The sequence below is a fragment of the Amphiura filiformis genome, chromosome 4 (assembly GCF_039555335.1).
Source record: "Amphiura filiformis chromosome 4, Afil_fr2py, whole genome shotgun sequence".
Lineage (NCBI taxonomy): Eukaryota > Metazoa > Echinodermata > Ophiuroidea > Amphilepidida > Amphiuridae > Amphiura > Amphiura filiformis.
The window spans coordinates 26,806,013-26,830,478 of NC_092631.1; the positions used below are offsets into that span (position 1 = coordinate 26,806,013).

The following is a 24,466-nucleotide window of genomic DNA, read 5'->3' on the forward strand; positions in this document are numbered from 1 at the left end:
GAGGTTTTTTGATCATTTTAAGCTGAAATAATGCAAGGTAAAATAAAAGAAAACCACTAAGCCGCTTCAACTGAGAAGCTCTACGAATTGGCGAATAAAACCAGGGATATTCCTGATTTTATTATAAAAAGCACTTTACTGTAATTTTTGGCACTTCAGCTTCGTCTTTCACAAGTACACCATTGGGCACTACATAATCATGCAAAAAGTAAAAATTCAAGAAAAGAGGTTTTGTGATGTGTATTTTCTTATACATATTGTTTTTGCACCACATCCACATATTTACCTTATCTCAATTTCATATTTGCCGCCTTTTAATGGACCAGAATGTACGAGGGGGTATCCAAAAGTTTTTGACATCACCCAGAAGTGAAAGAGCTATATTGATGAAATTTTGTCAGTGTAATCACTGGTCCTTATGTATACATTATGGTCCAAAAATGGTCTCATAAGTATGTTTACTTTCTTTACAGGTGGCGCTAGATGGGCAGTAGGCGCATAACCTTTTCATGATAAAATCCTCCACTTTCTTGAGTTTCTTCACTGTGGCCGCACCATCCATAAGGGATGGACATCCACTTCTTGGCTCATCTGGGAGGGACATGTGGCCAGGTTGGAAATTCCTTTTTCAAAAAGCAACAGTGCCATATGATGGGCAATCATCACCGTAGATAGCTTTCATTTCATCATAGATTTTCTGAGCATTGTAGGCCTAACCCTTCAAATGCAGGAACCTTAATCACGCTAAGTTCCTCAATTTTCACCATCTTGCAGGTTATGCGCCTACTGCCCATCTAGCGCCACCTGTAAAGAAAGCAAACATACTTATGAGACCATTTTTGGACCATGTACATACAGACCAGTGATTACACTGACAAAATTTCATCAATATAGCTCTTTCACTTCTGGGTGACTTTTGGATACCCCCTCGTATCATAGTCATACGCAAAATTATTGATCACTATGCTGGTATCAGGATAGAGAAATCATTAGGCAAATGGGGTAATTAATTTTGGTACAGGGGGTGACAAGAAGTAATTTTTGTCACACTCAATTGGAATCATTACACTCGTAACACTCCTCATTGCAACAGCGAGGTTATTATTCTGTGCAATATTTATGTTGACAAATGATTCAACAACTTGGGACGGACATTATGCATTTATTCCTGAGCGAATACAAACCAGGTGACCCATATAATATGTAACATGACATTGGATTACACCTGAATGCAGGTCTTAACATGTGCTTGTGTATGTCCACTAGCCTGTCTGTCTGCCAGCCACCTGATCCCCAGCGATAAGAGCTCCCTGGTTTCCTGTTTTTTATTCTACTGAAGTTAAAAACCACTTGAACTCACACATCTATTCAACTGTATTATACGTTATTATCATCATAATTAAATATTACTTTGCTCTTACAGGGATAGAAACAAGCAAATATAACAATGAAACCAGAAAAAGTCACAAGATTGATTGATTGAAATCCTGCAAGAGCCTGAAAACTTGCACATGTTAATGTGTTATTGACCACCATCAGTCATCATCCTCCTCCTCCTCCTCGTCATCACAATCAAAGCTATCTCCACCCCAACATCAAACCATCCTGATCCTGCCTACCAAAATATGGGGTCTTTGGGTGACAGATCCTGAAAAAGGGTCTTAACACCCGTACCTACTCATCACCTCCTAAGTGGGAGTGCCCCCTCCCCAGACCCAAGCCTATGGCAAAATTGCAATGCCTTGGCTGTATAATGGTCGTGAGGCAGCCTGTCAACTGCATTACAATACTGCAAGTACTGGTACACAGCCATTTATTACATGATAAATTGTCAAAGATGACAAGATTGAACTACTGTTAGATTAAGCCACCTGATTTATGTCATTATGTCAAAACTGATAATAAACTCTCATGAAGTAATACTATCATTAATTACTCTCAAAGGTCATTTCATTTTCCATTTGTCTGTCTCTGTGTAAACTGCTAATTATACCTGTTACATCTATAAAGCCCGATCCTGACTCCACTTCGCAGCGCGATGCGATGCTACGATGCTTTTCAAATATCACAGCATCGCGCGATGAAATCAAAATGTACATTTTAATTTCATCGCGCGATGTTGCGATGTTTTAAAAGCATGTGGGGTCTGCATCTCCTTTTAAGGTCATTCTACCGACCTTGATTTTCTAGCAGCCAATCAGAAGCGTGCACGGCTGCGATATCGCAGCGCGATGCGAAAAAGTTGAACATTGAACAAATTTCCACCGCGCGATGAGAATTTTCACCGCTGAGCTCGTAAAAACCTGGCTCAGATTACAGTTTTTATAGCATCACATCGCGCTGCGAAGTGGAGTCAGGATCGGGCTTAACAGTGTGCGCTTTAAAAAAAATTAGGAAAATCCCATTTTAAAGAATGGTATGTTTTGTTAAATACAATCACTGATATTAGGGCTAAAGAACCATATACCAATAGATGAGAGTATATTTGAGAGCCTGGTATTTGCTGGACACTGATTTCAACAAGAGCCTAAAATAGGTATACGGAAAATGACACCAGTAAATTCTAGATTCACTTTAAATATCGTTTTCAGCACAATATCATAAGTCATATCAGCTCAAAATAAGCAGATCGATTTCACAAAGTAAACCATAATGAAATTGCACAAAAAGCCCTGTTGACTAAAAACTAGACAAATGTTACCCAACCTTTTATTCTTTTTTGAGAGTTTTCCTCCTCACCGAAATTTAATATCAGTTCATGCAGCATTACTGAGAGCAGGAGAGTGAATGATACTTTGGTTACATTAGTTGTGTTCACATTGTTGGACGTACGCACGGTGGAACTTGGTCGGCGCAAGTTGCTAGGAGTAGCGGTAGGCGCTGCTAGGAGTAGTGGCAGTGTGAACGATAGTCAGCGGAAGTTCTGCCAGGCGTACGTCTGACGATTTACTCCTGATTAAAGTAGCTTAAAGTCAGGAGTAGAGAGCTGGGTGTAACCTCCGCCAGGGGTAAGTTGCAATGTGAACGCTGCTACTCCTGGCACCCGGTGTAAGTTTGACCTTTTGTTGGTCGAAACCTAAGACATTACATATCGCGTGGTTGAAAAAGGTCACGGAAACACCGGAAGTGGAGCCGATGTTTACGCCGACCAGAAGTGAATACTTGGTGGAACTGGTCGGGGTAGTGCTAGGAGTAGATTAGGTGTGGACACGTGGTAAGAGTAGCGAAAATATTTCCAGAATTGTTATTGATGTTGGCGTAAGTTTGCACTGGGTGTAACTTGAAATGTGAACATGACTACAATGTCACAATCACCAATGTCAGTAAAACAACAAAATGTCATCAATTTTCATAACTTAATATATAAATCTTTCATAACATTCATGTATGCTTCAAACATTATCTTCAGAATGCATGATCTTATCCCTATTTATCATACGATTTGGCAGTAATCAGTTCATTTGACTTTCATGAACCACAACTTACAATCCCTTTGATATTTCAGAAGTATGTTTTTTGAACATTAGTACAATATGTATGCTATTCTGGTTAATGTGTTTTCGTAAGCTTCTTCAAATTTCTCAGTAAAAATTCAAGTTCAAGAAAATTTGACTATACACGGTAAGTCACTTGCTTTTTGCATTTAAATAATACCCACTGCTTCAGAAAGATTAACATTTGATATGGAAATTCAACAATTACTCATGGACATGAATGCATAAGTTTTAAAGTGAGATGAAGGCAAATTACCAAAGAACTGAGATGTGATCATTTTACCATGCAATCGAACATCTATATTATTCCCTCAATTTATTCTAGGAACATTTTACATTTTAGATCTTCAACTACTCCACCTCATCACTTAGCTAGTATTAAAGTAAATCAGAAAGTATTTTGAAGTATGGAACATATCATACGTTAAGCCATATGAAACCTAGAGAAGGGATTATGTCATGACAGTACATGATAATTGACTTCTCAGAATTTTGAACAAATTTAGTTGGGGACATTTTCAAAGACTTCTAGATAAATTTTGACCTGACATGTGAATGTTGACATCTCCATGAGATGCCTGAATCAATGGTCTGACCATATTCTAACCTTTGATAGTAAATGATCACAAACACATTTTTTTTAAATTTGACCTCTAAATGACCTTAAGACCCTTGACATGGCAGCATTGCATCACTGGGCAGGAAAAACATCTGATGTAAATTTTCATTTTTATAATTTGTCAAATTTGAAGGTATTGTCATTTTACAGGGGACTCAAAACCTGCCTAAATGTTCCTAGATGGGTTTTTTTATTAGTTGAAATAAACAAATATTTAATGGTTATCATTATTGACAAACATATACATGGACATCCAGCTCATTTCATACATTTCCCAAAGCTCATAATAGTTGTCTCACAATCTGGTTCAGCAGTGCCCAAAACACAGAGAACCAGGAGAAACCTCTCAATATCAGAAACTGAATTTCTGCTTCAACATCAATCCTCCTCGAAATATATCAATTTACCATGAAACAAAAGATTGCATTTGAATCAAATGTACCTTTAATTTTCCCTCAAGAAAGAGGCTAAGCATATACTCCTGTCTCCTACTAAAAAACAAGAAAACGACTGTCTAACACAATGCCTTAATTTAAAATCATGACTCATGCCCACAACTAGATTCATTTTCTACGCACAATTTGGCCTCCCTCATATTGTCTAACGTGAGCAGCATTTTTTAACAATTTTCACTTAAAAAACTGGCGATGCCATGAGTGTACATTCCCCTCCTTTCCCACCCATCTTAATCACTCTCTCCTAATGAGTGTTTTTCTTTATAAAAGCACCGCAAGGATGAATGATAATCATCATATTTTAACCTTACCCACAATGGTTTCGCCTATTTAGTGCTTTGCATTCAGCTACGCAATTTATTGATGCAAAATGTCACCAAATTCAATGATTATATCTCAAGAAGCACTGCATTGATCTAGACAAAATTCTTGTATTCATTTGAATACATTTTTATGTAGATTTTATTTAAAATAAAAAATAAATGAATTTGTTCTCAAACAAAAGAATTTCGGATAGTTTGTTAATAATATCGGCAAAGTGAGGGTTATAGGAGTGATAATAAAAAGATTCCATAGACTGTTGCATTCCGTTATGCTCACCTGGTTTTTTTTATAATGAAGACAATGCCATGGATACAATACAAATTGACCCGTGTGGTCATTTTAATTAATTTTCATTTTTTCTGCCACAATGTTTCTAAATGATGACTGAAGGGCAGGGTGGAGCAGTGATGCAAAATGAATCAAATTTGATGAAGAAATAAATTAATCAATGTTTAAATCAATCCTAAAGGCAAACATATTGACCATTTGCAAGCTCTCATTAGGCTAATGAAAGTCAATGTTATGTTTATCATAACCCAATAATTCATATGTATTTCTTTCTTTGGGAAAGCAAAATTTCCCTCCAAATGTCACAATAATACATCCCAGGAAGGAGGTTCCTGGATTCTCTAGGCGGCCATGACAAATGTGGGGCGGCCAAAATACAAATATAGGCCCAAATTGAAATAAAGATATAAAGAAAAACATAATAAATTTCTCAAAAAGTGGGGCGGCCATGGCATCCCCGGCTATCCCCGATTCTCTACCTTTTCCAGTCCTGTAATACAGACACACCATACTTTGGAAGCATGTAAAAATGATAGCAGGATAAAAGGCACACACTCACTAGAATAATGTGATGTCGCAAAAACAGCCAAGACTTATGGAAACCAAAGCGGTTTCCAGGTTTCCATAGACAGTTAGTTGAGGTTTCCAACTCCACCACGTTCACCATGGAACAAAACAGTGCACGATATTATCACCAGTTATGCAGTGCATGCACCTATCAAACTTTAATTCAAAAGTGCCTGCTTGTTTTGTGTTCTGTGTATAATGCATTGTGGCAATAATGCACGCTACATGCACAAACCTTTGTACCATTCATGCTTAAAAATCTTATTTCTCGATTTTGGGAATTTCAGAATGTTGGCAGCTACACTGTTTTGGACCCTAAATGCGACAATCCAGTATAGCAAATGGACGTTGCACATGGGGCTAACAGGTTAAAATAGTAATATAAATACCGTACACCTCATACACGTACATTTCTGTCACCTGATTGGTTAAAATGCGGTCACAAGACAGTACTAAATGGTCTCTGGGAAATAGTAGATCACCTCAGGGAAACAGGTCTCACCGTCTGTCATGAGCAGTCTATGAGCAGTCTATATATTTGTAAAATATAACCTTTATGATGGAAACCAAAATTGTGTGAAACTTGAGGTTTAGTTCTCCGCTATGACCATTTTAAGATCAAACTCTATTGATATTTTGTCTCACCTCTTTTAAGTTATCTGAGCTTCCCCATGATGATGACCTTTTATGTGATGACCCTTTCCTGTCCACTTCATCGGTCTGAAACCAAACAACAGAAATCATATCTTATGTAATATTATATTGAGATACATGGCAAGGCCTGAAATCAAACAACAGAAATCATCTTACGTAACATTACATTGCGATACATGGCTAAGCCCAAGTTACAAATTTACAGACAAGTTCAACAAAACAGACAAGCAAAAACAACAAGAAACAAACAAACAAACAAACAAACATTTAAACAATGTTAGAAAGGCATCTAAATATCAAATGTGTTGTTTTTGAAGCAAGTTAAAAATAAAAAAATAAATGCAGCAACATTAAGCAATGATTGAGTTATTTTTTTATAATCAGGCAAAATAAATATGTATAAAAAATTGCTTTTGACAATATCAATGTATCCCACTAATTAGACTGAAACAAGAAGTACAATTTGTTGATAACTGATTATTCGTGTGTACTCTTGTATACACAACTGATTATTCATGTGTACTCTTGTTTCAAAATTTGAATGGACACCAGGGCAAGGCTGTGGGCGACTCGAGTAAGCTGCACATGTTGAGCTGCACACACGTATTATCATTTGTAAAATGCACACCGTTGCAACACAATCATGCCTATCCCGTTTACATGCTTCTTCAATATATTGTGAACTCAAATTTTATTGAACACAATAAATGCTGAATTGCTGATATTAATTTCTGTCTTTCCTCTCCATAACACGCTTTTTAAGTTTGCTGACTCAAGTATTCTGATTGATCCTGGTCCCATCAGGCCCACCTGGACCGAATGGTTAAACGATCAACCGTTGTACTCATCAGAACCATCAAAACAAACATACAAACAGTGGTGGTGCAAGCAATTTTTTTTTTCGGGGTGGCACCAAGGAGCAAAGTGAATTTCAGGGGGAGGAGGACAAAATCAACATATTTTGCTCAAAATTGCTGCAATAAGTAGAAATTTTCATAATTTTGAGTTTTTACCGGGGGGTGGGGCAAGAGATCTGATGGGAGGGGGGCATTTTCCCCGATCCCCCACTGCATACAAACAGACAAACATTTGAAACTACAGAGATGATACATAGTCAATTTCATAAGTGCAAATATATGGAAATTCAGTCTCAATCTCTGCTAGTGATAGAATTCTGATGGGACTAAGCATCAAAATTTAAGCCCCTCTTAAAATTTTATATATTTTTTGCTCTCTACTATTACTAGCATTAAGGGAATCTATAATTGCAAAGAAGTAAATTGAAGTGCAAAGATATGTATGAAGCGGGTCATTATACTAGCATCTGACCAGAAGAGAGTAACAGACAGTTGGAGGCATGATGCGTAAAAGACATTTATCAATGAGGACAGTTTCAACCTTTGGTGCAACCTAGCTAGGTTATTACATTACTGTGTGTAGTGTGCTGCATAGTTAGTCACTGCTTTATACTTCAATGTTAATTTGAAAACTATGTTTCTATGAATTATACGATGAAATTCAAAAGTTTCTTGAAAATTGGCCACTTCTGTCTCTTAAAATATATCTGGTTAAGATTTTAAGAATCCAATGAATTATTTCTTGTAAATACGATCTACATGAACCAAAATGGAAAGTTTATGTTGCATTTAATACTGTGTGTGGATTTGTAAAATTAAATGATTCCTGAAAACATCTTAGTCAATATTTAATTCGTGCAAATGTGTGCATATATATTTCTATTACCAAGATTATGGAGCCCACACAGTGGCGCTGCCAGGAACTTCTTTTTGGGGGTCAAATTGAATTTCAAAGGGTAAAATCAACAAATTTTTTTTTTGGGGGGGGTTGTGACAGGGAGGGGGCATTTTCCCCATGACCATCCTCCCTGTGCACCCATAACATATATATTTATTTTTGAGCCCCCAAAGCACCCTGTCACATTTTACATCCTTCTCAAATTTACCATTTGGCACACTTCAAGTAAATAATTGGATAAAAGCCTCATCATGATTTTCCTTTAATAATTGTAACACATGTGCCTTGAAGTTCTGAACTCATTGCTTCATTATGTTCATTACTTTAAAAGTAAAATAGAGCTCATCAACAAGAATGTGATACATTGTAAGTAGGACTTGCTACACAGAGGGTAGCATGGGCCACTCAAATTGATGATGGTCTGTCTGCTATCTGCAGTGTGATTGACATCATTGCAAGTAAAACGATGAACCGTCGCTATGCTAGTGAGCTTACCATGTGTTGTGCATATTATCTATTAAATCTTCAATGGAGAGTGTACTAGGAATGTGTCAGCATAGGATTGCACTGTGTAATTGGATGTAGATAATGCAGGGCTTGAAGAAGCCATCCAATTTAGACAGCCACGTGAACTGTATTAGCAGCAGCAAAGCTAGAATTATGGATTTAGAAATAATACAAAACCAAGAGGACGACTGGAGATGGGATGAGATAGTACAGTGGGTGTATCTAGAGGAGACATTTATCAATAACAGGTTGGGGTCGAGAGCAGAGGTAGCTCTAACTTGCACCGTGGGGTCATAGGCTCATTGTTTTAGCTTTTGGCACATAAAATTATCATTTAGAGTTTGCTAACGGGTCATTTGAACCCTTTATTTGATTATTTCTATTGTTTTGGATCCATAGTTTCACAAAATTTCTGATCCTTTGTTTGACAACCTTAGCGGTGTCCCTGGTAAAGAGGCAGTGGTATGTAATGCAAAGAGGGAGGCGGGTGGGGGAATGGTTGTACATCAGTTGGGGAATTGCCACCCAGTTCAGGGAATTTAAGTCAATATCTTGGCCTATACGGTTTTGACCCTGCACCTATGGGTATAGCTGGACAGAGACTCAAGTGTGAAAATTGACAAATCTCTCACTAGGCCCTGCCAACTTCCCCATAGGACTGGGCATCTTCGAATGAGACCTGGCTCCCATACCACAGAGATTTTTACAAGTCCTGTTGATGTCCCTGACAAGATTCTCACTCTTGTTCCTGGTCTAGGGTTGCAAATGACTGCATTATTGCTGAACCATGAAATGGTATCAGCCTATATGAGTGTATGTTACTTACTTGCTTGCTTACTTACTTACCAACCATTTGGTCTGAAATGGACATATCTTTAAATGCCACGAAGGTATGAACCCCCAAGTGGTGTCAAATGAAAGGGAAAGAAGTAAAGAATATGATAAAAATATTTCCTAACGTCAGAGGTCATCCAAGGGGTCACAGGGGTCAAAAAAGTTCATTTTAACCAAAAATGCTCCAATCAAGCTGAAATTTATATGCAATGATCCTTATGACATTCTAAACATGTTTAAAATATTTTAATATTCATTTAAGGTCATTAAGGGGTTATAGGTCAAGTTTTCAAAAATGCTCCAATTGAGCTGATATTTAAATGCAATGATCTTTACAACATTCTAAACATGTTTACAATATTTTAAAATTCATTTAAGGTCATTAAGGGGCCAATAAATGGGTCAAAGGTCTAGATTTCAAAACGGTTCAATTGAGCTGAAATTTAAATGCAATGATCCTTATGACATTCTAAACATGTTTAAAATAATTTAATATTCATTTAAGGTCATTAAGAGGTCAAAGGTCAGTTTCCGAAAATGCTCCAATTGAGCTGATATTTAAATGCAATGATCCCTATGACATTCTAAACATGTTTAAATATTTTAAAATTCATTTAAGGTCATTAAGGGGTCATAAAGGGATGATATATACATGTACCATACTGCCAAAGCCCCATGGTTCAGCTATGGTGCGGTAAACGCTCTAGTTACTAATAACTTGGATTCTCTGAGTTGAAATATGTTCCAGTTTGAATTTGGACACAAAAATATGTTTTGGTCACATTTATGTGGCTAATAATAATATTACTGTATAGGCCTAAATAATACACCATTGAACATTGTTACACGTGTATGTTCCATGTGCAAAACATTGATTTCAAAACTTCACATTGTACTTTCAGTTTAAATGCAAAGAATACTTTGCTACTTGCCACTATATAGTATCATGAAAGCTATTTAAATCTATTCCTAGCAACCATGCCAATATTTCAGGGCCATAGTATTGACAGCATGATGTGTAGTTCACAAAATTGACTTGTTCAGACGGGAGCTTAACTCGGGAGCTAGCGTAACACAGAGGTAGTGCGAGGTCATCATTTTACACTGATACTTGGCCAAACGGTCCCTCCTTAAGGTTGTTAACTCTAAGCTTTCCGTATTAGCTGAAACGATCCTTGTGTTAGCGTGCTACCATAGAGATTTCTCTGCGTTAAATCCGGGGGCCCAGGGGGGTACTCCCATACAAAAGGCATATGGGGATGTGCCGCTCCAATGGGTTGCTCTCTTGCAAAAAATCTTTAGACATGGGTCCCTATTTTTTGCTGGAAAATCCTTCGACATGTGTCCATTTTTGACATAAACCCCTTTTCCACAAGCATGAGGAGTAAATTTCGATCTTTTCATGGAAAATGGGTCTATATTTCATAAGTCCTTAGACTTGGGTCTATATTTTTGAGAAAATCCTTAGACATTGGTATGGGTTTCAAGTCTGGAGCCTCACACCCCATCCAAAAATATGTAAGTACCACCCCTGGCATTAAATCTCGTGTTATTAAAGCTTTGTGTTTAATCGTTTTTAAGCACGATACTTATTCAGACGGGCGCTAACACTAAGCTACCTCAGTGTTAGCCTAACACAGACTTTCACACGACGCCAGTCTGAACAAGGCTATTGTGTGTGTGTACACAGTGTATTGCTTCCAAACTTTGTAAAGACATGTAGAGTGGATCAATACTGGTCTTTTGATTCAAAATCAATCAGAGATGGATGGTTTCTGTGTAAAACTATAGTACAAGCCTTTTAATTTTATGTAAGCTACTTGCAGCAATTTGCACAGTGGCAGCACCATGGGGGCGTGGGGATGGGGCAAATTGATGCCCCCCCAGTCAGAACTCCTCCCCCCCCCCTTAAAACTCAAAATTACGATTTTGGGCAAAAATTTGTTGATTTTGCCACCCCCCTCTAAAATGACAACATCAACAGCAACAACAAACCTGTGTAGATTGGTGTTTTTGGTTGGGGCCATATGGTCCATATGATATCCCTGATGAACTAGTTTCTTGTCTCGGCCAATGACCGCTTAAGTATATCGTATCTAAGGAGCTGGTTCGTCGGATTTGACTCGCCTTCACTGCTTTGGGTTTCTCAACTGTGGAAAAAACAAAAACAGAGAAATAGAACTGATTATGATATGTTTCTTTTTAAAAATGATATATACTGAATATGCTATGCTATTAAGACCCCTATTTTCCAACTTGAGCGGCAGTTTCCATTTTGAAATGGCCCAGTTTCCTTTGATGGTAATATCCGGTAATCCACAAATTCTGTAAGAATGGCACACTTATATCAGGATTTTGAGGACTGTCTCGGACGTCTCTTGTTGTTAAATGCTATTCCCCACAATTTCTGATGTATTTCTTTATCCAAAAAAAAGAGGATAATTTCCCTTCAGATTACCAAATTTCCCAGGAATGTGATTCCTGCCCAGGCCTACTCTTGCCCAATGATTCCGTAATCTCTCAAAGACCCATTTTTACCATCTTTAAAAAAAACCTGTATGCCACCTTAATAGTGTGAATGTCCAAGCCTTGCACAAGGATTATTAATTTCATCATACCTAAGTCCCCCTCCCTGATCATATCGCCAAACATGTGTTCCACTGTCACATGTGCTGTGCACACAAAGACACATGGATCAGTTCAGTCTAAGTTGCCGTCTTGTTGCATCCTTTCTTTCAATTACAGCACATTTTAATCAGTCATGGAATGCAAATGTTATCGCTCAACAATAGCAATATCCATGTTCATCATTATGTACAACATGTACAAGTGGGAAACCTGACAGGTTGTCTGACTACAAACAATACACATCAGAACCATACAAAAAACCTCTTTGATCCTCCTGATGATAGCATATGTTCAAGGTCTCTTACCATGACAATGTAATGCCATTCTCAAATACACAAAGAATTGTTTTCAACTCATTCCCAGTTCATCATTCTCAGTTCATCATGCATCTGACGTGATGCACACCGTCATCATCCCTATATCTTTGTGTTAAAAATTGCCGTGATAGTACGATGAATCCTCACGTTTTTCAACAACTACGCATGGTGATTTTATTCGAGATAGGCCATGCAACTCAGGCTAAGCATACAATTTGAGATTTTGAGCGCCTGCCACACTGTTTCTATTCTATGTTTTACGATTTTCAGCATGATCAATATATGGTTGGCGTAACCGCCTGGCGTGGAGCTGCTACTGCTGTAGCTTACTTTAGCGGAGCTAAATTGACCAATCATGTTAGATCTTTTCATTACGCTGAGCCAGTGGATGCATCCTCGCTCCAGAGAGAAAACTCTTGCCAAAATTAATGTTTACTATGGGGATTTTAAATGAATCGATTGTAAATAAAGCACGACCAGTTGTACAGGATCAATACCATTGTTTGATTAGTGTATAGTCAATGTTACCTTGCATGCATGTGTAGTGTGTGTGGCGTGTTTGTTTGTTTGTTTGTTTGTTTGTCTACTGTGTCAGGCCAGGATCACTGACACCCACGGTACTGATACTCTCATACTATCACGGTGATCATATTGTTGAATGTTGTTGACTTAAAATAATCATGATGCAGTCATGTCTACAGTAGAACTCCCACGACCTTTGAAGGACTTAAACCCTATTAAAAGCTATTAAACCAAGATAACACTCAATGAAAACGGCTCAACTATGTTACATCAGATCTTCTCTGGTTAAATACACACTGCACTTGTGTCTGTTTTACCTGTGCAATGAGCTGGTATTATAGTTTCAGTTGGGTGAACGATTATAAAGCGAACGCAAGGTAACAATACTGTGGGCTTTTGTTCACGAAATGAGACAATAGTCTGCTTATTGTTAACCAGCGTTCTTGAAAATGAGAAGCTTAATGACTTAACACGGTTTAGAAATAATTTCTTCATATTTTTTGGTACAAAAGTACCAATATTTCCAAACACCTAAATTAGCTAAAAATTTCGGACATGTTACAAAACTATATTTTCTAGAATTTCAGAGAATACTTTAAATATTGGCCGGTTATTTTTTACACAGTAGTGACGTCAACTAGGCAATGGCCTATACTTCTAACATACACTATTTGTAGAGGTCACGCGTCAATGGTGAGCGCACTGAGTATTATAGGAAAACGGACAGTAACTACAGTATGTATGGCCTACTACTAGTATATAAAGTAAATCCGAACTGGTTTGCAGTTTGCTGAAGGTCGAATTCGCAGGGACACCGCATAAGTTATACAAATTAGCTCCCGGCGTTACACTGCAGATCGCAGAACTGTGTGCATAGTTTACCACCACTCTGCCTAGCTATATAGTTATGTACAATACTGTATGAGTTTCTTATGAGTGCATGTCCATCTTAATAATAAGTCAGTTCGTACTTTTCATAAACTACTTTTTGAATCATAACTTTCGTGACCGAGGATATCTTGCAACTACGTGGCGCTTCGTCTGGCAAATTCTTAATGAATAAATTAAGCTTCACGTAATGAGTAAGTCGTACTTAATTAGTCAGTTTTACCTCCGAGTAATGAAAAACTCTAACATGATCATGATTGGTCAATTTGGATCCACGGAGCAAAAAGTCAGCTACGTGTAGCAGCTCCACGTTGTGGCGGTTGCGACCTACCATATCAGTATCCCATATGATATTTCTATTGCAAGAAAATTTTATTTGTTGTCAGGTTTTATCTTAAATACACTAACTGGAAATTAAATACACTAATTAGTGAGGACCGGTATTTTGCTGTGGATATGGTTAACTGCAATTTGCGGGTAAAAAAATTTGAAATCCTGAGTAAAAATTTTGATCATATTCAACTCTTTGAGAAAAAATTTATATAAAAGAATGCATGTAAAATCCAGCTGCAATACAATGTACATTATTGACACACTATCACTCTCTTTATCTACGGCAATAATAGAATATCGATTTCAATCGAATTGAATACGATGCTCAGTTTTGAGTTTGTAGTTGACTACTAAGCGACCGATTGCTAGCCAATCAGATAGAACTCCTTTTCTTGCTTTCGGTGAAATACCAGTCGCCTGTCGCTCACCAACGGAGTATTAAATTTATATTTATCGAATAGGAAGTCGACACTGTGTGATGCTATTTTAATTCCTTTTTTGAAAGGTTTTTGCACTTTCTTTGAAAAATAAAAATAATGCATTTTAGTGATAATTTTAAAGCAGCACCATGGACAGAAAATATATCATTGTGATCTTCAATATTTACATACAACTTGTGCATCTTAATTGAAATGGATAATAAGATGCCAGAGGAAATTTAAAGAGCTCTTAGAGAAAACTTACCGGAATGAGTATGAAACCTCTAGAATAAAAAGGGGAGGGGTGTATTAAGGGATCTAAAATGAGCGTTTATTGCGTTTCGACAGTATTTTTTGTGGGACATGAGAGCACCTCGGACCTATTGAATTGCATTCTGAATACGAAGCATGTCTTTCTGATATCAAATAATTTTCATTTTTTGAAAATCACAATATAATACAAATTTTATGACAAATCATAAAAATGTGATATTTTTCAAATTTTTGATATATAACAGTCCTCGAAGTAAATTATATAAATCTAATGATATATTCTTAAAGTGTATGTAGCAGGAGGAAAAGTTGACGGTCAATTGAAAATTTTGACCTTTCATATTGAAGATATGGATTTTTTCCCAAAAAGACCTAATTTTTATTGGTGTTGTGTAGAAAAACATCCATATCTTCAATACGAAAGGTCAAAATTTTCAATTGATTGTCGGCTTTTCATCCCACCTACATACACTTTAAGTATAAATCATCAGATTTATAAAGTTTACTTTAAGTACTGTTAAATATCAAAATATCAATTTTAATGATTTGCCATAAAATGTGTATTAAATTGCAATTTCAAAAAATCAAAATTATTTGATATCAGAATGACATTCTTCGTATTCAGAATGCAATTGATATGTCTGATGTGCTCTGATGTCCCAAAATAAATACTGTCCAAACGCTCATACCCCAGCCCTTAAACCATTACAATTTCCAAGAAGTCAATTTTTAAGTCCAAAGTGTAAAAATTAATTTTAGAACTTTAGGCACCAAATAGTCCTTCTTGCTCTTGTGCAAAAAAAAAATTCCACATTTTGGAAATCCTACCCCCCCAAGGCATCCTGGAATGGCAATCGCTTCTGATATAAGGCCAACTACTGTTATTAAAACTATGACAGAAATTTTTGGCCAAAATTCTGTATCCCCCCCACCCATTCAGGCTGCACAAAACATTACAGTCATTAAATCCATTTACTCCATACACCGACCAGTTCTACTTGATTGAGAGGGGTCAGGGGTGTTGAGGCATCAACACACAAAGTCTAGGGTGAAAACCAACATCCCTCTCACTCCAGTGGAACTAGTGGGTGTATATGAGTTAGCAAATTACTTGACTTGAGCTTGAGATTGAGCTTCAGCTTGATTTTTATCTGGATGCATGTGGGTTGGTCATTTTCACTAGTTCACAAGAATCTAGTAATAATATTACACCAAATCTGGACAATCAATGGTCACCTACATCTATTCATTTGCTATAGAAGCATTTTTCTTTGATTTCAGATTATGCACATTAGGCTACTTTGCAAGTTGTAGTCTCTTTTGATCAACCTATTTCGCTCTACCACAAAACACAAACACATCCCCAGAGTCCGCTTTGCCCAGAAAAATTTCCTTGCTAGGTTTTCGAATTGGGAGCGCTTCTACATGTAGTTCTGAAGTGGCGAGTTCAGAATATAGAAAATTGCAATACCAGTTTCCAACGGTTTTCAAATTGCAAAATTGCACCCTCAACATAGACAGGCCATTTATATTGTTAGCATGAATGTGGAGTGAAAGGCAAAGAAAAGCTTAAAATAACATTAATTAGTCTGACAAAGTCTTCTCCAAGAAGTTAATGCCATAAACTGGTTTTACACCAAAACACTGAATTCCATTTTCTTTACCAGTAAAACAGAAAACTTTGGACTCTACATGTACCTAAACGCTCAACATCCAATTATTTTGTTTGTTTAACCGGTCCGTCTGGGCGGACATACACTTGGGTCCTGATGGGACCAGGCTCAAGCAAAATGCTCAAGCCAAGCTTTAAAAGTATATTAAGCATGCTGAACTATAACAAATTTGTACAATTTTGTTCTTAGTCCTTGCATCAAGATATAAGAAATTGGGAATTCTTATATTGTGCCCTAATACAAGGGCTGAATTTTGTTTGATCACATCACATTGTAGCAAAAAAGAAGAATTTGTACTGCAACCGAAAATCCACATATTGGCTTGTCATGTCATCATCAGTCGGCTGCGGAGCAGGCGACTACAAGCTTTCTCCAACTATCTTGGGCAAGCGAAACTATTTTGTTTGGCTGGAGCATCCCTTCAGTATCTCCCAGGAGGTGCTGGACATACTGTAAGTACAGTGTATGCGGCCGTCCCGGTTTCCTCTTCCCATGTGGTGGAATATAAAGGGCATATTCTTTCAAAGGCTTGTCATCTTCAAGACGCAATATATGGCCGAGAAATTTGAGCTGATGAATCTTGACTCTGGCAACCAGTGTTGGGCAGATTGTAGATGGTTTCATTTGGAATCTGATCCACACGCTTGAATAATGTTTAACATGACTCTGAAGATGTTGCAAAGGCATTGATCTTGTTTTCCATGTCCTTAGTGATTACCCATGACTCACACCCATACAGAAAGACAGTAACACAAGTTGTCTCAAATAGCTTGATTTTTGTTTCGATTGGCAGGGACAGCCTTCTCCAAACGCGTTCCAGTTTCCAGAAAGCTGCCCAGGCTAGTGCTTTTCTTCTTTTTTAGATCTCCAGCACTAGAACCCATCTTGGAACCCAAGTACTTGAAGTCTGTGACATGGTTAATGGTACTACCATAGCCCGAGGTACTCACACCTCCGTCACTACGATTTCCACTGTCCTTCTCCGTACGAAGGTCTGAGACTCCTGAGCCTATCTGGTCCAGGGTACACATAAAAGACCACTTTTTCTCATAAATACCACTTCCTACCATTCCCATGTGAAGATGAGACTTAAACAAAACATATTTGGTGCATGTTCGTAAAATTTGAGCACATTTGAGGATGTAAAAGACCAGACTTCTGACTGTTATCGTCGGCGTGTTTTGAATTCTTCCTATAAATAGATGCCGTCAGTGTGACGTCATCACCGCGACGCGAGTTCACGGTGCCCTGTTTCTATGTACGTACGGCATTCATGGCCCTATGATGAGGAAGGAACAACTAGGGCCATGATGTTTCAGGCTAGTACTACCATAGACTTCAAATGCTGGTTGGGCGTCATGTACAGGGGCCAAAACGGACTCTGCACTGCTGCATTATTTTGGTGGCATCTTATAAATGTACAAGTAAAACACAAAGAGTTAGAAAACACTTTAGGTTTGAGCATGGTAATTATACACTTTATAAAATCGGAGGTGGTGAAATAATTGTGAGTTATAACTATAACTAGGCCCTATATTTTCCCTACAAAACAAAAAAGTCTCTGATGGTTCAAAATAGTGATAAATTTGTTCATGTCTGATCAAATCAGATTGAATTTATATCATTTTGCAAATTAATAAAATAAAAAATAATGGTAATGGTATAAAACAACAGGAAGCATGAAAAATTAACTGTGCACAAAATGTTCTTCTTCAGCACCAGTACATCCCACTAGGCCATTCTCTCATGGTAGCATACAGACAGGAGAAGCATACATTGAACCATCCATGTTGACCTACATGTTGCGCTGCAGGGGCCCAGTTTAACATCCATGATTGAAGATGATACTTCACAACAATTTTCATAAATCTATTTTGTTATTTTAAAGGTGCTGGGGGCTTTAAAGGAGCAACTTGATATGTTTACAAACTCTTTCCTGCTTTGAAATTATTTATAAACGGTTGGTTTTGTAAAGTTCATAGTTTGTGGATATTTTATAAGTAAGCTGTTTTTCAAATTTGACACCACGTTAAAATAGTGGGTGGTATGATTTTTACATAAACTGTATTTTATATTTTACACCGAGGCCTAACTAGTAAAACAATCCGTTCTCAAAATTTGAGTTATTATTGCCTAATTTAGCATATCTAGAAACTTGCTAAGTGATATTGATGCATTGACACTTTTGTTCTGCATTACATGTATTATAATGTCCTAATGCAATACTAATATGTGACACGGTCTGGTCCATGGGGGCCAAAGGCGGCAAATTTGAAACTGAGATCAAGGTAAAAATATGGAGTAAAAAACAATAAAATACATACGAAAATAGACATCAAAAAACTTCATAACTTTAGAAACAAGTATGCTAGACCTTTGGTGTTTTCAGCAAATGATAGCCTATTGTATGTATAATGTACATTGTAATAATTACAGTTTACTCAATTTTCAAAAATGCCTCCTTTGGCCCCCATGGACCAGATTGTGTCACATATGGCATTTAATTTGTTATGACTTGCATGTTAGGGAAATGCTCCAGGTTTTAATCTTTAAAACTATATTGAAAGTTAGGGTTTGCATTTTATAGGGCAAGGCTAAAATGAAATGATAAACTAAGCAATGGGGTTAGCAAGTGGTCATCTACTGTCTATGGTTTTGCGCAAAAATTTATAAATAGACAAAACTCTCCAGTTATTACATACCGGTACCATATTTGCAATACATGAAGAATATTTCAAGACAAAGTCGCTTGTGTGATTGTGACTCACATGTTAAGTGGCATCAATCTCATAATGTAATCGGGATTTACTTTTCCACATGATCTTCTTTGTTGCTCTGTAATAATGACTAAACATGCACGAGATGAGCACATGTGTGAGCATTTTGCATGATGATACTCGACATGAACTGCTCACATCATGGACTTGTAATACTGTCACAAATCACCTCATAGCTCCTCATGAAGTCAAAATAACCACATTAGTCGACCACCCCCACAAAATCTTTTAACGTTCCTTTAAAAATCTGCCTCAAATATTCCATAAAAGAATTTATTTTCAAAATAAATGTCATGTAGCAGATTAAAAAAAATCATTATTTTTTTTACTAGTTTCAGCATTAATTGCAATTAAATTAGTCTTTGGTTTGATTCATAAAAGTACCAGCAGCACTACATGTATAAATCGTAAGGTCTATGGTCATCAAAGAAGATATCTTACCCTTCCCAGAATCCTTTGCAATATTGATACATGACCTCAGTTAATCAAATGACACTATTATTTTGTACAGGTTCCATTTGTTTTTAAGTTGAGAATAGACTGGGGTTGAGATTATATAGGGCCCCTTGCACGCCTAGAATTTCACATTTTCAAGGAGGGACTGCATTATGAGGAGAGCGAGAGCAATCGCTCTCTATTGCTCTCCTTAAATCTGACATAGGAGAGTGAACTTTAGCTCTCCTCAGTTGACCTTTGTCTCCTTGTAATATTCTTTTATGCTCTAAACTGCTCTCCTTGGAAGGCTACACAAGAGCTATTTAATGCTCTCCTGCAAATTCCAAAAGACAGTCCCTGTTTCAAGTGCACTAATTTTCAAGACCAAGGTAAGCAAAGGACAGGAAGACCAATGTACTGGTGATGTACTGAAGAATGCATTGACATTATGGGGCACCAAGCCCAACAATAAAGGGCATGACCTTGGTGGTCTCCTGAATTTTGAGGACAGGGCAGCCCTACTATAGGGCCTTTTAAACACACTATATCCGAGAACCGCTATAACCCAGTGATTGTAATTCTGGGGAATTAGCAGTCACTGGGTTGAGCAGTTCTCTGGATATAGCCAGGTTTTATGATCATTATGATATAGCATGGTTTTGGATCACCAAGGCCCTACTAGTAGGGCTAGGGCCAGCTGGGCTCTTGTGATGCATTCAAATTTCCTCAAAATCAACTAAACAGATTTGTAAACTTTGATTAAAAGGTGGAACCTTCTAACAAAATACAAGACAAATTTACATAAAAACAAAAAGTCATCTTTTTGAAGTACCGTAGTTAATTATCATCAGTTCTATTGTCTACAATTGATCAATCAGAATAGTTTTAAACACTGACATCTCTTTACTCATCGCTGCAATTTTGCATTACACTTCATATAAAATTACAGAGAAAAAAGAAATGTCAGTGTTTTAAAAATACACTTTAATTGATTAATGGGAGAGATTAAATTTCACCCGATACATCGGATGATCAAAATGTGTAAGAAATTGATCTGTATGTCAGTTTTATATAAACCTGGAAAAATTAAATGTCATGGTCATTTTCCTAATGTAGTTATCATGACTACTGCAAAACCGAGCATAATAAAATATACTCTTTTGATTCCGCACATTTGGCAAGAATCCTTTGTTCACACTTCCATGCAATTTGTTCTAATTTCCCAGTTTTCTTGCATGCTGCACAGACCATAGAAAAAGATCTAGGATCTGTACATGTATGCAGCTATGCTAGCTTTTAGCACTGCACTGCACCAGTATTATAAATTTGGAATATCCATATTGGCCTGGATGGCAATTTTTGCAAGATTGATTTTACACTAATCAAATTCAAATTTATTCAAAAAATAAATCTTGTTGGGATTTTTAGATTTTATGCAGCTAGAATTTTTCAGTTTTAGGTGTTTTTAAAAAAAAATTAACTTTCAGTTCTAGAAATAGGCAGAAAAGTGCCACAAAATACATTGTAGTGTATTGGACCCAACTAGCTTAGAACCCCTGAACTAATTAAAATTTGGGGATATTTAGTGCATGATGTCAACCCACAGGCACACTTTACAGATTTTTGCTGACCACTGTGGCCCATGACACACCTTATAATTTAACCATCCTGTGTAAACCATACAACATTCAGGGATGCAGTTCAATAGGTGCAGTCTCCTAGTCTACCTTTAAAATATAACCATCGCAACCATTAATTACCCAAATAATGTACAGGTAAAAGCTGAAAATTACCATGGCTTAGGAATACGATAATCCGGGTTCGAATTCGGCTGTATCGCATAGCAGTTTGCTCCACATTTTGAAGTAACTGCTACCCAATTTTGCATTTGTATAGCACTTTTTATAGTGCTTTAGTATCATAGTATGGAAGTATCCTGATTATGATGAATTAGCCAAAAACTGCTACACACAATTTTTTAACGAATTCAAACCCTGACGATAATCATTTATGCAAATGACTTTTTTGACTTCACACTACATGAGTGTGTAGGCCTATAATATAACTTTAAGCACCCAGGGCACCAATTATGTCAAATAATTTACTCTCAGAGCTATCCAACACATACATGTACTTCCTTTTCCAATTGCACACTGATGCTATCTACATCGAACATATGGATGCTCCAAGTTTAAGATCAAGGGATTAACTAAGTTTTATTATACGTTTGTGATTGAACATGAATGTTCCCGTCCCTGATTTACACATTTCCTTTAAGATTCCCCTACTTTCCTTCTAAGAACAAGCCAAGATTTGGGCAAAGTTCACATTGAATAATTAAAAGCATGAAATATTTGTGTGCATGAAAATTGTGCAAATTTCGCGAGTGCAGTTGATTCACAAACTTTTCATACACACATATTTTTTCTTCCTTTTGGCCTTACAGGAAATGTAGTCATGACGTAGAAACAGGTTCTCCCCAAAATGCAAAATGTTAATGCTGCTAAAATATCATGCTTTACGCACACCAGGCCTCGATATAAGGAGGGCACAAGAGCCCTCAGCTCCCAAAAATCAGTGAGGGCCTGCAAAAGGTACATCCGGCGGGCCCAAATGGCCCACAAAAAATTTACCATTTTTCTCACTTTTTTGTGGAGTTCATAGGTTACTTAAAACCAATGGCCCAAATTCGGGCCCACAAAAATTTGTGAGGGCCAGAAATTCTGGCTTATTTCGAGGTCGCACACACACAAAATTTGAAGCCAGCAAGCTTCCTATATGTAGTTCTTGGCTCCCCAGGCTTTATCGACACCCTGCCCTTATTCTGCATGTAAACATTTAAATCCTTGTCCTAGCTTTTACTAAGAACTTCCTAACCCTAAAAAACATAAATAAATAAATAAATAAATAAAACAAAAAACATAAATAAATAAATAAATATATTAAATAAATAAATAAATAAATAAACAAAATAAATAAATTTATAAACAAACAAACACAAGTGGTATGGTAGCCAGCATGATCAAATAAACTGTAAGCCAAAAATAATTCCTTACATGCACAATCATTTTGCAAAGGGCCAGAGATTCATGAATTCCTATGCTTGCAGTTTAGGGCCATTCAACTTACCGAGGACAATCCAATTTTTTTTTTTTTTTGGGGGAGGGGGGTGAATCTGAATTTTTTATTTGAAGCATGAGGGGGAGATTCATGTTAAGTTTTAAATGGAAAACTGGAAAAAAAGGAGGAATCCCACAATGTTTGAGCAGATGGAAGGGGGGACACAAAATTTTCAACCAATTTATTTTTCAAAACTCCCTGAAATGTATTCCTTTTTGCTAGGGATGTGCCGTATCAAATTGAAGATTTATATTTTCAAATCCTTTCAAAAGTATTGTGGTGAAAAAATATTATGCTATGAAGTAGTCAAAGCAATGGAAAACTATCACGCTAAAAACAATATTTGCAGACTCCATATTGGCAAGCATGTCACGCATGTATGATGTACCTGAACATGTGAAGGCATGAAGCACAGTTAATTGTTTGAATAAACTCCATCACCTCAATTGCAAAACTTGCTATACAATTCACAGGAAATACAATATTTAAAGCAATAACTTAAAACCACTTCTTGTGCAAAATTTATTAATACACAAATACAACAACACTTCCACTTCAAAAATTCACACTTGTATACAAGGGGATCACCTCAACATTAAACTTTTCTTCTCAGATAGTCCCTGCAGCAGCTGCTTTTACAAGAGCCATGCAGAAGCAAGCTCAAGCCTTTTATCATAAAATGGGTGCATGCAGTGTGTGCACTGCTCACATTATGTTTTGTTGATCTTTAACTTGAAAAGAACCTTTTCTTCTTTTATGCAATTAGTGCATACTATTATTACTAAATTGAATTAAATTATTCTGTGCAGATGCAAGGATTGACGAGAAAATATGATAAAAATATAATCAAACAATTTAAAATTATTTCATATTTTCAGAGCACCTTTCACATTTGATTTATCAACACAATTTCATATAATTTGATTTTTCGCCTGCTTGTTCGATGAAAAAAAGCCTCTAATGGTATTGGTAAGTTATAAGTGGATAGAATTGGATCAAATTTTTTGCATGACCATTGGCCAAATCATGGGTGTGTGAGTGTGTGTATTCATGCTTGTACAATGCAGTCGTAGCAGAACTGTTTTCTTTCTTGGAGCATGAAGCACTCTAATTATATCCATGGACAAATTGGTCCTCACCCTAAAAAGTTGTTGGTTCAGGGCAGTAGCAATTTCTCATGTTGTTTTGGTGTTTATTTTCGTTTTTAAATCATTAACTTTTACTTTTGAGGCAGTTAAGCAGCAGCAATTTCTTTTCTTTTTTTAAAAATCATATCTTTTACTTTTGGAAAGAATTTTCAACACTTGATTAGGCTAAGTAAAAAATAAAACATGTTTCACGTCCGGGTTTTCGAAAAAAAGGAGGAAGAGGGGCTTTTATTTTCTATTTTTATCGCAAAATTGGTGTAAATACCCATACTTAGAGCTGTTTTAGCGTAAAATCCGTACATACAATAATGCATGGAAAAAGGAGGAGGCCCTTTTTTATTTGTTGTTCTGAGAGTTACACCCCCTCTAATGATCGCAAAACCTTTCTAAAATGTTTCTTGTATCTTAACAAGGCTATAGAAAGCATCCCAACTTC

At 36.8% G+C, this 24,466-nt stretch overlaps 1 protein-coding gene across 1 annotated transcript in view; it reads right to left on the reverse strand.

Moving 5' to 3' along the window:
• The window catches only part of LOC140150751 (protein FAM117B-like), a 92,172-nt gene that overhangs the window by 50,707 nt on the left and 16,999 nt on the right, over positions 1-24,466 (reverse strand). The window contains 2 exon segments of the mRNA XM_072172851.1: positions 6,393-6,467; positions 11,493-11,647. Coding sequence (XP_072028952.1) covers positions 6,393-6,467; positions 11,493-11,647 — 230 coding nt within the window.